Source organism: Phocoena sinus, chromosome 8 (assembly GCF_008692025.1).
Source record: "Phocoena sinus isolate mPhoSin1 chromosome 8, mPhoSin1.pri, whole genome shotgun sequence".
NCBI classification, from domain to species: domain Eukaryota; kingdom Metazoa; phylum Chordata; class Mammalia; order Artiodactyla; family Phocoenidae; genus Phocoena; species Phocoena sinus.
Window position 1 is genome coordinate 70,458,358 of NC_045770.1, and position 15,350 is coordinate 70,473,707.

Here is a 15,350-nt window from a genome sequence, read left to right on the forward strand (position 1 = left end):
TTTGCAGATGACATGATACTATACATAGAGAATCCTAAAGATGCTACCAGAAAACTACTAGAGCTAATCAATGAATTTGGTAAAGTAGCAGGATACAAAATTAATGCACAGAAATCTCTGGCATTCCTATATACTAATGATGAAAAATCTGAAAGTGAAATCAAGAAAACACTCCCATTTACCATTGCAACAAAAAGAATAAAATATCTAGGAATAAACCTACCTAAGGATACGAAAGACCTGTATGCAGAAAATTATAAGACACTGATGAAAGAAATTAAAGATGATACAAATAGATGGAGAGATATACCATGTTCTTGGATGGGAAGAATCAACATTGTGAAAATGACTCTACTACCCAAAGCAATCTACAGATTCAATGCAATCCCTATCAAACTACCACTGGCATTTTTCACAGAACTAGAACAAAAAATTTCGCAATTTGTATGGAAACACAAAAGACCCCGAATAGCCAAAGCAATCTTTAGAACGAAAAAAGGAGCTGGAGGAATAAGGCTCCCTGACTTCAGACTATATTACAAAGCAACAGTAATCAAGACAGTATGGTACTGGCACAAAAACAGAAAGATAGATCAGTGGAACAGGATAGAAAGCCCAGAGATAAACCCACGCACATATGGACACCTTATCTTTGATAAAGGAGGCAGGAATGTACAGTGGAGAAAGGACACCCTCTTCAATAAATGGTGCTGGGAAAACTGGACAGGTACATGTAAAAGTATGAGATTAGATCACTCCCTAACACCATACACAAAAATAAGCTCAAAATGGATTAAAGACCTAAATGTAAGGCCAGAAACTATCAAACTCTTAGAAGAAAACATAGGAAGAACACTCTATGACATAAATCACAGCAAGATCCTTTCTGACCCACCTCCTAGAGTAATGGAAATAAAAACAAAAATAAACAAATGGGACCTAATGAAACTTCAAAGCTTTTGCACAGCAAAGGAAACCATAACCAAGACCAAAAGACAACCCTCAGAATGGGAGAAAACATTTGCAAATGAAGCAACTGACAAAGGATTAATCTCCAAAATTTACAAGCAGCTCATGCAGCTCAATAACAAAAAAACAAACAACCCCATCCAAAAATGGGCAGAAGACCTAAATAGACATTTCTCCAAAGAAGATATACAGAATGCCAACAAACACATGAAAGAATGCTCAACATCATTAATCATTAGAGAAATGCAAATCAAAACTACAATGAGATATCATCTCACACCAGTCAGAATGGCCATCATCAAAAAATCAAGAAACAATAAATGCTGGAGAGGGTGTGGAGAAAAGGGGACACTCTTGCACTGCTGGTGGGAATGTGAATTGGTTCAGCCACTGTGGAGAACAGTATGGAGGTTCCTTAAAAAACTACAAATAGAATTACCATATGACCCAGCAATCCCACTACTTGGCATATACCCTGAGAAAACCAAAATTCAAAGAGAGTCATGTACCAAAATGTTCATTGCAGCTCTATTTACAATAGCCAGGACATGGAAACAACCTAAGCGCCCATCATCGGATGAATGGATAAAGAAGATGTGGCACATATACACAATGGAATATTACTCAGCCTTAAAAAGAAATGAAATTGAGCTATTTGTAATGAGATGGATAGACCTAGAATCTGTCATACAGAGTGAAGTAAGTCAGAAAGAAAAAGACAAATACCGTATGCTAACACATATATATGGAATTTAAGGGAAAAAAATGTCATGAAAAACCTTGGGGTAAGATAGGAATAAAGACGCAGACCTACTGGAGAACGGACTTAAGGATATGGGGAGGGGGAAGGGTGAGTTTTGACAGGGCGAGAGAGAGTCATGGACATATACACACTAACAAACGTAGTAAGGTAGATAGCTGGGGGGAAGCAGCCGCAAGGCACAGGGATATTAGCTCGGTGCTTTGTGACAGCCTGGAAGGGTGGGATGGGGAGAGTGGGAGGGAGGGAGACGCAAGAGGGAAGACATATGGGAACATATGTATATGTATAGCTGATTCACTTTGTTGTAAAGCAGAAACTAACATACCATTGTAAAGCAATTATACCCCAATAAAGATATTTAAAAAAAAAAAAAAAAAAGAGTTCCAAACAAGATCAACACAAAGAGGACCAGACCAAGATACAATGTAATTAAAATGGCAAATATTAAAGATGTAGAGACAATAAAAAAGCAGCAAGAGAAAAGCAACAAGTTACATACAAGGAAACTTAAATAAGGCTATCAGCTGACATTTCAGCAGAAACTGCAGGCCAGAAGGCACTATATATTTATATAAAGTGAGGAAAGGAAAAAACCCTACAACCAAGAATACTGTCTACTCGGCAAGGCTCTCACTCAGACTTGATGGAGAGATCAAAAGTTTTACAGACAAGCAAAAGCTAAAAGTGTTCAGCACCACCAAACTAGCTTCACAAGAAATGTTCAAGGGACTTCTCTAAGCAAAAAAGAAAAGGCTGCTACTAGAAACATGAAAATTACAAAAGAAAGAAGCTCACTGGTAAAGGCAAATACACAGTAAAGGTAGTTTATCAACCATGCACAAAGTTAGTAGGAAGGTTAAAAGACAAAAGTAGTAAAATCATCTATATTCACAATAAGCAGTTAAGGGATACACAAAACAAATAGATGTAAAATCTGATGTCAAAAACAGCAATCATGAGGGGAGGAGAGTAAAAAATACAGCATTGTTAGAATGCAATTAGAATTAAGAGATCAGCAACTTAAAATAATTATTCATATATTAATTTTGTTATATACAAACGTCATGGTAACCCCAAACCAAAAATCTGTAATAGCACACACAAAAAAGAGAAAGGAATCCAAGCAACACTAAAGATAGGAATCAAATCACAAGAGAAGAGAACCAAAGAAGAAAGGAACAGAAAAGAACTACAAAACAACCCTAAAACAATTAAGAAAATGGCAAAAAGTAGATACATATCAATAATTACTTTAAGTGTTAATTGACTAAATGCTCCAATCAAAAGACACAGAGTGGCTGAAGGGATACAAAAAAAAAAAAAAAAAAAAAGACCTGTATATACACTGTCTACAAGATATTCACTTCAGATCTAAAGACACACACAGATTGAAAGTGAGAGGATGAAAAAGGGTGTTCCATGCAAACGGAAATCAAAAGAAAGCCAGGGTAGCAATACTTACATTAGACAAAATAGACTTTAAAACAAAGACTGTTACAAGAGACAAATAAGGACATTACATAATGATCAAGGGATCAATCCAAGAAGATATAACAATTGTAAATATATATGCATCCAACATAAATCACTTAAACACATAAAGCAAATATTAATAGAAATAAAGGGAGAAATTGACATTAACCCAGTAATAGTAGGGAATTTTAACACCCCATTTACATCAATGGACAGATCTTCCAGGCAGAAAATCAATAAGGAAACACTGGCCTTAAATGACACATTAGATGAGATAGACTTAATATATATAGAATACTGCATCCAAAAGCAGCAGAGTACACATTCATTTCAAGTGCAAATGGAACATTCTTCAGGATAGATCACATGCTAGGCCACAAAATAAGTCTTTCTAAATTTCAATTTAAGAAAATTGAAAACATATCAAGCATCTTTTCTAACCACAATACAATAAGACTAGAAATCAACTACATGGAAAAAAACTGCAAAAAACAAAAACATGTGGAGACTAAACAGTATGTTACTAAACAACCAATGGATCACTAAAGAATTCAAGGAGGAAATCAAAATATACCTGGAGACAAATGAAAACAAAAAGGCAAGAATCCAAACGCTATGGGGTGCAGCAAAACAGCTGTAAGAGGTAAGTTTGTAGCAATACAAGCTTTCCTCAGGAAACAAGAAAAATCTCAAATAAACAACCTAACCTTAGACCTAAAGGGAACATACCTCAACATAATAAGGGCCATATATGGTCAGCCCACAGATAATATCATGCTCAACAGTAAAAAGCTGAAAGCATTTCCTCTAAGATCAGGAACAAGAGACAGATGGCCACTCTCGCCACTTTTATTCAACATAGTATTGGAAGTCTTAGCTACAGCAATCAGAAAAGAAAAAGAAATAAAAGGAATCCAAACTGGAAAGGAAGAAGTAAAATTGTCACTGTTTACAGATGACATGATACTATACATAGAAAATCCTAGAGATGTCACCAGAAAACTACTAGAGCTCATCAATGAATTTGATAAACTTGCTGGATATAAAATTAATACTGTTGTATTTCTATACACTAACAACAACTATCAGAAAGAGAAATTAAGGAAACAATTCCATTTACAATTGCATCAAAAAGAATAAATTACCTAGGAAGAAACCTACCTAAGGAGGTAAAAGATGTGTACTTGGAAAATTATAAGACACTGTTAAAAGAAATTAAAGATAACACAATCAAATAGATATATCGTGTTCATAGATTGGAAAATTAATATTGTTAAACTGATCATACTACTCAAGGCAAGGCAATCTACAGATTTAATGCAATCCCTATCAAGTTACCAATGGCATTTTTCACAGTACTAAAACAAATAATTCTGAAATGTGTGTGGAAATACAAAAGACCCTGAAGAGACAAAATAGTCTTACAAAAGAAGAACACAGCTGGACATATTACTCTCCCTAATTTCAAAGTACAACACAAAGCTACAGTAATCAAAACAGTATGGTACAGGCAAAATAACAGACACATAGATCAGTGGAACAGAGTAGACAGCCCAGAAGTAAACCTACACATTTATGGTCAATTAATCTATGACAAAGATGAAAGACTATACAATGGAGAAAAGACAGTCTCTTCAATATGTAGTGCTAGGAAAACTGGAAAGCTACATGTCAAAGAGTGAAATTAGAACATTTTCTCATATACAAAAATAAACTCAAAATGGATTAAAGACTTAAATGTAAGACCAGAAACCATAAAACCCCTCGAGGAAAATATAGGTGAAACACTCTTTGACATTAACTGTAGCAATATTTTTTGGATCTGTCTCCTGGCAAAGGAAATAAAAGCAAAAATAAACAAATGAGACCTAATTTAACTTAAATGTTTTTGCACAGCAAAGAAAACCATCAACAAAATTAAACGACAACCTACTGAATGGGAGCAAATATTTGTAAATGATATCACTGATAGGAGTAAATATCTAAAATATATATATGTGATACAATTCAATATCAAAAACAAACTGCCCAATTAAAAAATGGGCAGAAGGCCTCAACAGACATTTTTCCAAAGAGGACATACCAATGGCCAACAGGCATATGAAAAGATGCTCACCATTGCTAATCATCAGAGAAATGCAAATCAAAATCACAATGAGATATCACCTCACACCTGTCAGAATGCCTATCATCAAAAAGAACACAAATAACAAACGATGGCAAGGATGTGGAGAAAAAGGAACCCTTGTGCACCATTGGTAGGAATGTAAATTGGTGCCGTCACTATGGAAAACATTATGGAGGTTCCTCAAAAAACTAAAAAATAGAACTACACTCCTGGGTATATATCCTAAGAAAATGAAAACACTAATTCAAAAAGATACATGTACCCCAGTGTTCAGAGCAGCATTATTTACAATAGCCAAGATATGGACACAACCTAAGTGTCCTTTAACAAATAAATGGGTAAAGAAGATGCAGTATAAATATATATATATATATATATATATATATATGTATATATATATATATACATATATATATATATATAGGAATACTACTCAGCCATAAAAAGAATGAAATTTTGCAATAACATGGATGGACCTGGAGGGTGTTATGCTTAGTGAAATAAAGCAGACAGAGAAAGACAAATACTGTATGATATCACTTATATGCAGAATCTAAAAAATAAAACAAATTAGTGAATATAACAAAAAAGAGACAGACTCACAAATACAGAGAATAAATCAGTGGTTATCAGTGGGGAGAGAGGGGGGGAGTGGCAAGATAGGGGTAGGGGATTCAAAGGTACAAACTATTAGATATAAAATAAATAAACTGCAATGATATATTATACAGCACAGGGAATATAGCCAATATTTTATAATAACTATAAATGGAGTATAAACTATAAAATATTTGAATCGCTATATTGTATACCTGAAACTAATATAATATTGTAAATGAAGTATGTCTCAATTTCTTTAAATGATAAACACTACTATAGGGAAAAACTGTATTACCTATACCCATGCCTGCTTTGCTATACTGCCTCACTTACATAGAAAAGAGCAAAATTGGAAGTATTTTGGTTGTTCGTGTGTTGCAGGAGGACGAAACAGTCCAGAGTCTATCTTCCCCTTGTCCCCAGTGCAGAATTCCAAGACTGGAGAATCTGAGAAGTAATCTGTATTATACTAAACAGAGGCTTTAGAGACCAGGATTCAAACCCGACATCCATAACTTTCTGAGTGACCCAAACAAGCCACTTAATTTCTCTCAGTCTAATTTTACTCACATGTAAAATCAATATAAAAATATTTTCCTCACTGGGTTGTCCAAAGGATCAGATAAAATAATGTAGGTAGTTTTAGTACATGGTTTCTTTTATAAAGTATCTCACAAAAGTATTATATTACTTACTGACAGGAAATAGATAGTATTTTGAAGAACAGTCTTAAAATTAAGAAAATTTAATAAACACTAGTATAATTTTGAAGGAATTTTAGGAGGTCATGAACATTCCACCAAAGCAGGAATACCCCTCTACATCTGTTTAAATTTTCCATTGATTTTATTTTATTAATTTATCCACTCATTTATTCATTTAATAAATATTTATTGATCAACCACTATATTTGATCCAACTGCATCAATGTTGGGTAGCCATTAATTGTTCCTAAGTTCTTTTGTATATTGAGAACAATTTCCCTATTACCTTAACCCCCTAAAACAACACAAAAATCTTATCCACTTCTATTGAACAAAACTCCAAACATCTAACGTGTATGAGGTCAAACTTCCCTAGGTCTTGAATCACTATTCACATTAAATGTCCAAGTCTCTTTACTAGTCTAGCCACTTTTGATAAATACTAATTTCACAACAGACCCCTTAAAATATGGTAACCCAATTAGAACACAATACTTTAAGATGTAACCAGACCAAGGCAAAGGTCTAATCATTTTATGCTATCTTTCATTTAAGTCTTAATAATAAATTTATTTAACAATACTCATAATAATATTAACCTCTTTTGAACATTGCTTTGAGATTACTGCTATTAAATTTATGCCACTTACAGCACTCTATCCTCAATTAATGCTGCTGTAAAAAAGAAGTTACCTATGGAAATATGATGGGGGTTAGGCATGGGATTTTCTCTTAAAGAATATTAGACAAGACTCAGATACAGGCCCACTGAAAATCTGTGATTCATTGTTTGTCCACCTTTAGCAATATTCTAACTCCTACCAAGAGTTTTGGAAATACTGCTTTATTTCACTTAGATAATAGGACTTTTATTTGAAAGCACTAGTATTTTTTAAAGTAAAATCTAAAAAGTAGGTTATTAATGTATTATTTCTTAATATGTAGTAATATTAAAGTCACCGGGTTGAAGATTCATTTTTCAGTATAGCTCATCCATTCTATTGCCCACACTTTAATTCTCCTTCTAGCACCTAACCCACCACAAAGAATTTTCCAATGACAGAGGTTGTTTCCACCTTTTCTCAGCTTCATCACATTCTTGAATCCAAAAGAAGACATAAAGTTAAGAATGACATAGAAACATAAGTTAGATAATAATATAAATATTGACTATTTAGAAAATAATGACTATGAGAATTCTAAAAGTTTAAATTTATGGGATGCATAAAGCTAGTTCTACAAACACATTCATGGCTAAAAGTGCTTTTATTAATTAATAAAAAAATGTTGAAAATAAAGTAGTCAACTTAGAAAATTAGGAGGTATCAGAAAACAGACAAAAGAAAAAGTATAAGAAAAACAAAGAAAAGAGAGATAATAAAGGTAAAAGCAAGATTAAGTAGTTGGCAAGCTGAAAAACAGCAGAACTGACAAGTAAACCTAAAAGCTGGATCCTTACTGGGGAGTAAGGGGGGAATGATAAATAGAAAAACCACTAGCAAGTAAAAATTGAGGAACAAAAGGGAGAGAACACAAATATGCAAAATTTAAATAGAATATATAACAGCAAATAAATGGAAAACTTAAAATAAGCGATATTGTATTTTAAAACAATACTAATGTTTTTGAAAATCTCAGTGAAATATACAATTTTCTAGGAAATTTTTTTCCTGGCAAAACTGACTTAAAGAGAAAAAGAAACTTTAAAAAAAAATTATCTCCATAGAAAACTCTAAGCCTAGATGTTTTATGAATATATTCTTTCAGAATTTTAAGAAATAAGTGATTCCACTTATTTTTTTCACCTGATGAACTCAAATGTTTATTTTTATTGATTATACTAAGATGAAATCATTGTCCTCTTTTTTTATTTAAGTATAGTTGATTTACATTGTTTGATTAATTTCTGATATACAGCAAAGTGATTCAGTTATCTGGCAACAAATACATATCTGTCAATAATTACCTTAAATGTCAATGGACCAAATGCTCCAATCAAAAGACAGAGTGGCAGATCGGATTAAAAAAAAACAACCAAGAGCCTACAATATGTTGCCTTCAAGAGACCCACTTCAGGCAAAGGACACAAAAAGAATATAAAAAAAGATTCCCACTTATTAATAAGATGTCGTCTATTCAATAGTTTTACATAGCCTTCCTCCACAAAAAAGGAGGAAAAGCTTTCCAATTCCATGAACTCTGGCACTAAAATTTAACAAAGAGAGTACAAATAAAGAAAAACACAAACTAATCTCATTTACAAATACAGGTGCAAAAATAACTGTAAGGTAAGCAAATAAAATTATGCAGTACATTAAAACAAGACTACACCATGACTAATTAGGGTTTATTTCATCAGTAAATTTGAAAAACAAAAACCAATAAGACATGCCATAAACTAAAATGCAATTTCTCATAGAAACTCCTAATAAAGTGGACTAGCATGATTTTTAATGATAAAAATCATTAAATCAACAGTCAGTATAATACTTACAGTAAAATATTAAAGACAATTCCATAAGTTAAAAACTAAATAAAAATACCTGCTATCACCTGTATTATTTAATATTATTCTTGATATTCTAGGTAGTGTATTAAAAGAAGGGGTGAAAAAAAGGAACAAATAACTGCTAAAAAAGAGGAGAAAACATATCAGCTGAAATATGACTAGAGCTAATAAGTCTGACAAAAAGGGAAGTTATAAAATGAATCAGCAAAATTTACTAACACCCCCAAATATAGTAACAAAAACATAGTATTATGAAAAATATCTCATTCATAAGACCAAGTAAAAATATTAAATATTATAAAGGAAACATCAAAGGAAAGGTGCAGAATCTGTATATAAAAAACAAAACATTGTTGAGGGACAGAAAAGAATTGAGTAAGTTATTTGGGATGGAAAGATTCAATGCTAAAAAGATTTGTTATCCCATAGTTTTATAATCTCTTTTAAAAAATCACTTTGCAATTTTAATTAACAACATATAAATCTAAGATAAACTTTAGAGAAGTATACAAACACCTTAAAGAATAATTATGAATGAGGTCTTGCAATACTTTTCAAAGATACTATAAAGCTACAGTGATTAATATAACCTAGCACTGTAAAAGTCTAAGTAGAAAGATAAATGGAATAGAGCCAAAAACTGAGAACTGGCTCCAAATATGTAATCAGTATGTAATAAAAGATGTTATTTCAAGTCAGATGGGATACGATGGGTTACTTAATAAATGATACAGAGATATTTGGTTAACTTGAGAAAAAAATTAAGTTATATCTCTGGTTGAAATTATACTCAAAATATATTCAAGATGAATCAAAGACTTAAGTGTATAAAAATATAGTCAAAGAACTGGAAGAAAATATAGTAGAATATTATATAATTTTAGACTGGGAGAAGCCTTTCTAAACAAACCCCAAACAGAAAAAAAAAAAAAAGAGCATTACAAAAGGGAGGCAAAGATTTAACAACAAAACCATAAAGTAAAGAAAATGACAAAATATACATATATGACAAATAAAGGCTAATACCATTAAAATATACATTAAGAGCCTTAAAAACTAGACAAATCCTTTAAAGGAAAAATGGGCAAACAACATAAACAGACAATTCACAAAGGAAGAGACATTTAATACAAATAAATTCATGTAAAACTCTTCATTCTCAATAAGAATCCAAAGAATTCAAATTAAGTCAGCAATAATATGTTATATTCCCTTATCAAACTGGCAAGAAATGTTTAAAATAATAATACTTGCTACTGAGGGCAAGGGAATACTCGCAGATACTGCTGGTGAGAGCACAGAACACTATACCTGAAGGGCAATGTGAATCAAAAGCCTTTTTTAAAAAGAACACCTTCTTTGACCCAGTAATTTCACTTTTTAGAAATATATCGTAAGAAAATAACCACTAATTGACACGGAAAAGTATTAAAAAGTTACCCATGTTCAAGGTTTTCTTTATAATGACAAACAATAAAAACAACTTAAATATTGAATAAAAGACTCAGTTAAATTATAAGAACCTCACTTTATGCAATATTTTCTGCAAATAAGAATAATAGTTTAGAAGAGGACCTAATCAGGGAAATTCACAATATATCATTAAGTGGGAAAAATAGATTACAAATGAATAGTAAACGGATGATTCCAATTTTAAGGGAAAAATTTTTTATGCATAAATTAAAATGGAAAGGATATATACTATAATACAGGTAGAATGAAAAGGCAATTATATTTTCCTTTGGGTGTGTTTATATACTTTTTACAATAAATGTATATGAATTTTGTAATGAGGGAAAAATAATGAGATATATAAATACACACGCTTGAGATATACTGAACCCTGATAACCCACTGTAGTATGTTTTTCTTTTCTTTTCTTTTAATTTATTTTTTGGCCGCACTGCACGGCATGCAGCATCTTAGTTCCCCGACCGGGGATTGCACCGGTGCCCCCTGCAGTGGAAATGTGGAGCCCTAACCACTGGACCGCCAGGGAATTCCCCTAGTATGTTTTTCTTGGAGATAGTATTTAGATCACCCTAAAATTTCAGGATAATTATAACTAATTTTGGTGGCTAATAACTGATCTGATCTCGCCTACAGCAAAAATGTATGTTGAGTTTCAGCAGTGGCTGAATCAAACTATTTGAACACTACTTTAACTAATTTTTTTTCAATTTTTTATATTATTGGTATACTTTGTGTATAATGTTTATGGTGACAAGATATTAAGATGTAAAAAGAGACACTTACATAGAGTAAATCAAAATGAAAAATTTAGTAAGAATCTTATCTTCTATACCCATAAAACTGAGGGTAGTACACAAATGAAAGTTTACATTTCACATACAGAATCCAGAAAAGAAAAAGTTAAAGAATTTGAAAAGCCTAATTTTGCATGTTTCACTTTTGAGATTTATATATTTTGATTATATAAAACTAGTACAGTTTTTGCATTTTTAGAATCAAAAATAAAGATAGAAAGTGGGAGGGGGAAAGATAACCCAAAGCATAAAAACTCGATGCTGAATCATAACATAATAAAATGTTAGCTTCCACATTACTGAGAGAAAGCAAGACCCCCATCATTCACGCTGGCAAAAGCTTGCCTTTGCATAAACCATTTCTGTTCTCACTGTCATAAAACCAATGACTTTGGAAAGGGAAGAAAACACAGAATGACGTGCAAAGTAGCACATACCATGTTATTGCAGCTGGATAAAGAATATGTCACTAATGACTTTCTTTCTACCCGTCAGTTTTAAGTTGAGTTTCTTTTTTTTTTCCAAAATAGCAAATGGCCTTTATGAGTACAAAACAGAAGCAGTGAAATTCAAAATAATATCCAATTTCCACTTGATTTTGATACTGCATTAGTTAATAGAATGAGTTATTAATTATTTCTTGGAAAAGATATGACTCCCTTTCCTCTTCATTTGAGTTGAACATAACATGCCTGAACACTAAGCAGTTTTCTGTAATAAATTCAAAATAATATTTTCATCAGATAGTTATCGTGAAATGTTCATCTTAAATGAGGAATTATCCATGGGAATATTCACCTGAAATCATTTGATAAATTCAGAAAACTAATGTAATTAAGTTCCCAAGTTGTCAGGTCAAGTCAGAGTGATGACTGTCTGTAAGGGACAACTGAAAAAATTAATTAATGACAATGGATTCTATTCATGATACCAAAAGCTAGTGATACAGCACTTCATCTCCACAAAGGAATCAACAAGAGAGAATTGGGCAAAAAGTATAGCTTCTTAACTGATAGGGCAGCTTAATTCTGTAATGGATTGGGACTGCCGACTTCTTAACATGTTTCAAAATAATAACGTCAATCACTTATCTTTAAAAATAAGGATGCTCATTCTCATCCGGGTTGGAGATCATGAAATGTTAAGTCCGGTGAAATCTGATTGAGATTAATCAACCTACAATCCTATGGGCAGTTAATAACAACCACAGCTTTCCCTCATGAGGACTTTCTTAAGTGCCAGGCAGTTTTAAAAGCTTTACATATACTAATTTTCTTAATGAGCCTATGGAGTAGGTATTTTTATTATCCTCAGTTTAGATACAAGGAATTCAAAACATAGAAAGCTTCAGTGACTTGCCCAAAATCACTCATCTAGTAAGTGACAGAGCCAGGATTTGAACAGGTAAACAGGCCTCAGAATCCAGCCATAAACCATAAACAGCACATTCTATAAAATCCTTTTTGACAGTTACTACAGCTGACCCTTTTTGATCAGAAGAAATTCAAATCAGTGATTTGGATTCATCAATTAAGCTATTATTATGATTTCAAAAGGAAGGATTAAAATTATCTCTAACTTAATTTGTTCATCTTTGACATAACCTTTTTTCTTTTTCATACTTTTTGTTCAGTAAACTAATGAAGTAGTTTACCCTATAAGTTATATGTTTATAGACTAAAAAAGAAAGGGCAAAACTTTCGTTCTATAAACATCACAAAAGAATAAAGTTCAGGAACACACTATACATTTACCCTCTCAGATATAAACAAATATTAGAGGTAAGAATTTAATGTTAGGGCACAGAAGATAAGCAAATGTGTTGTGGAACAAAATAATATTTCTACATTGATATGTTTGATATTCTGTATATTGTACCTTTAATTTCTCCGAGAAGTTCACTGGTATTTAATCTTTCCATTTTTTCCTTCCAATCTTTTGAAAGTAGTTTTTCCATGCAGGAGGAATCTATTAAAATAAAAAAGTAAGTATTAAAACTATTATACATGTATTTGATTAGTATTAAAATATTACAAATACAGAAGGCTGTGGAGTTTATGGAGAAATTCTGTTATTCAAAAATAAATGATTAAAGCTATTTTTGTTGTTGCTGTTTTAACCCTAGGATACAAACAATTATATTCCGTTATCTACTACAAAATACCATAACTAAATTTTTTTGGCTGGAAGATTATTTAAACTATTCCCACGAAAAAAAAAGATAATGCTCAATAATCTTATCTTGGTATTATAACTATAGTTAATTAATATTCAGCCAGCATTTATCACCTCTTAGACCAAATGGACAGAACAAGGGGCTTTTTCATACAAGCTTAAGTTTAGATATTATTCCTTTCAAGCCAGGTGATGTTTTTTAAGTCCAAGCAAAATTCATGTGCTATTCAAGGAAGAATGATAAATCTTCAAAGGAGAAGAGACCAATCGACCTGTAACTACTTAGTCCTTAAAAAAGAAATAAATATACGGCAACTTTTGTAAAATACCCATTTAGAGTAAAATGCAAAGAAAATAAAGTCATGATGTCCTCTGTCCCCCAGTAACGAAAACAGTTAAAACTTTTCTCTTATATAAAAAGAGACGCATGATCTTTTCAAGAAAATCCTTATTTAAACGCTGCTTGACCTATTGCATTTCTAAATAGCATTTCTAAATAGCATACTAGATTACACTTGTTTCTATTAAGATTCATAAAGTTTACAGAAGTTTAAATTTTAGAATGTTCTAATAATTAGCAAATTTTTATCAATGAGTTATGTTTTTCTCTCTGTTCAGATGGATTTGCAACTGGAGCTACTGCTTACAACTATTTACGTGTATCTTTTAAGCCTCAAATCTTAACAAACAGGCCATGTTTCCAAAAGGGAAAGCAGATTTAAACACTCAATCCTCAGTGCAAAGAATACTCCCATTAAACTTTAACATTCCAAGTGTCAAAATTCTGATAACTCCTTTTTAAAATTATATTTAAAATAATTACTTCAATTCCAAATGCCTTTTCTCTCCCATATCAGTACCTATCTCTTTAGCATTTTCCCTTTCATTTTTTCTCCAACTTCTAAATCCTCCTTGAATTTTTCAGAATGACAATAAGGTCAAGATGGATCTGAAGGGTTTTAGAAACTAGATAAGCTTTAAAAAGAAGACAGTGAGCCCCGGGTAAGAGATGAGAGGACCACTGCATGGTTAGAAAGTATTGGTGAAAACAATTAACGTTTGTTCGTGACATGATCAATCAATCAAGGAATGGATAGAATCCAGGTCAGTATGTTGGGAAATCGCTGATGAAGAACAATCATATTAGCTCTCTATCACAGAAGCTAAAGTTCTTTCTAAATAGAAGTCAGCTTGATTCTATTAAGTGAAAGCTCCCTGCTCCTTCCCTTACTTCTTCCCTTCTTTCCTTTCCTCCTTCTTTCCTTCCAGTCTTTCCTATTAATTATTTTCGTAGGCTTCAACAAGTGACCTACCACTGCGATTAAAAACTGGATTCTGAGTGACCTGCTAATAGGGCCTATATGCATATGCGTATGTTCAGTTTGTATTTAATTTTCAAAATGTTCTCTTGTTACTTTTATTTTAAATTCAGAAACAAGGTGTATACTTTGTTCCACACATATTTTGTTTTTATGCTAAAGTCATAGAAAAGATAATACTAATTTGAGAGTTAAGGAGCAAAATCTTCAAAGCCATGCCTATCAGAGATTACTTTTTCTCAAATCAGGTCTAAATTTCTGGATGTAACATTAGACCATGTATAAGAATAATCAACAAAATGTCTTCAACTTCCTACCTTACTCAGTTTTGTTACTTCTTTTTAACCTTTTCATACATGTTATAACATTGTACTAAACTGATAATCACTGATATGAACGCTAAAGCATAACTTGTTTGGTTAAAATTTGAGTTGAGTGCACAT

The 15,350-nt window shown here is 32.1% G+C and overlaps 1 protein-coding gene across 7 annotated transcripts in view; it reads right to left on the reverse strand.

Moving 5' to 3' along the window:
- Window positions 1-15,350, reverse strand: part of SOX6 (SRY-box transcription factor 6) — a 624,715-nt gene that overhangs the window by 258,425 nt on the left and 350,940 nt on the right. For all 7 annotated transcript variants that reach the window (XM_032641113.1, XM_032641114.1, XM_032641112.1 and 4 more), the window contains one exon: window positions 13,292-13,381. In XM_032641113.1, the coding sequence (XP_032497004.1) occupies window positions 13,292-13,381 (90 nt within the window). The remainder of the gene's footprint in view (window positions 1-13,291; window positions 13,382-15,350) is intronic.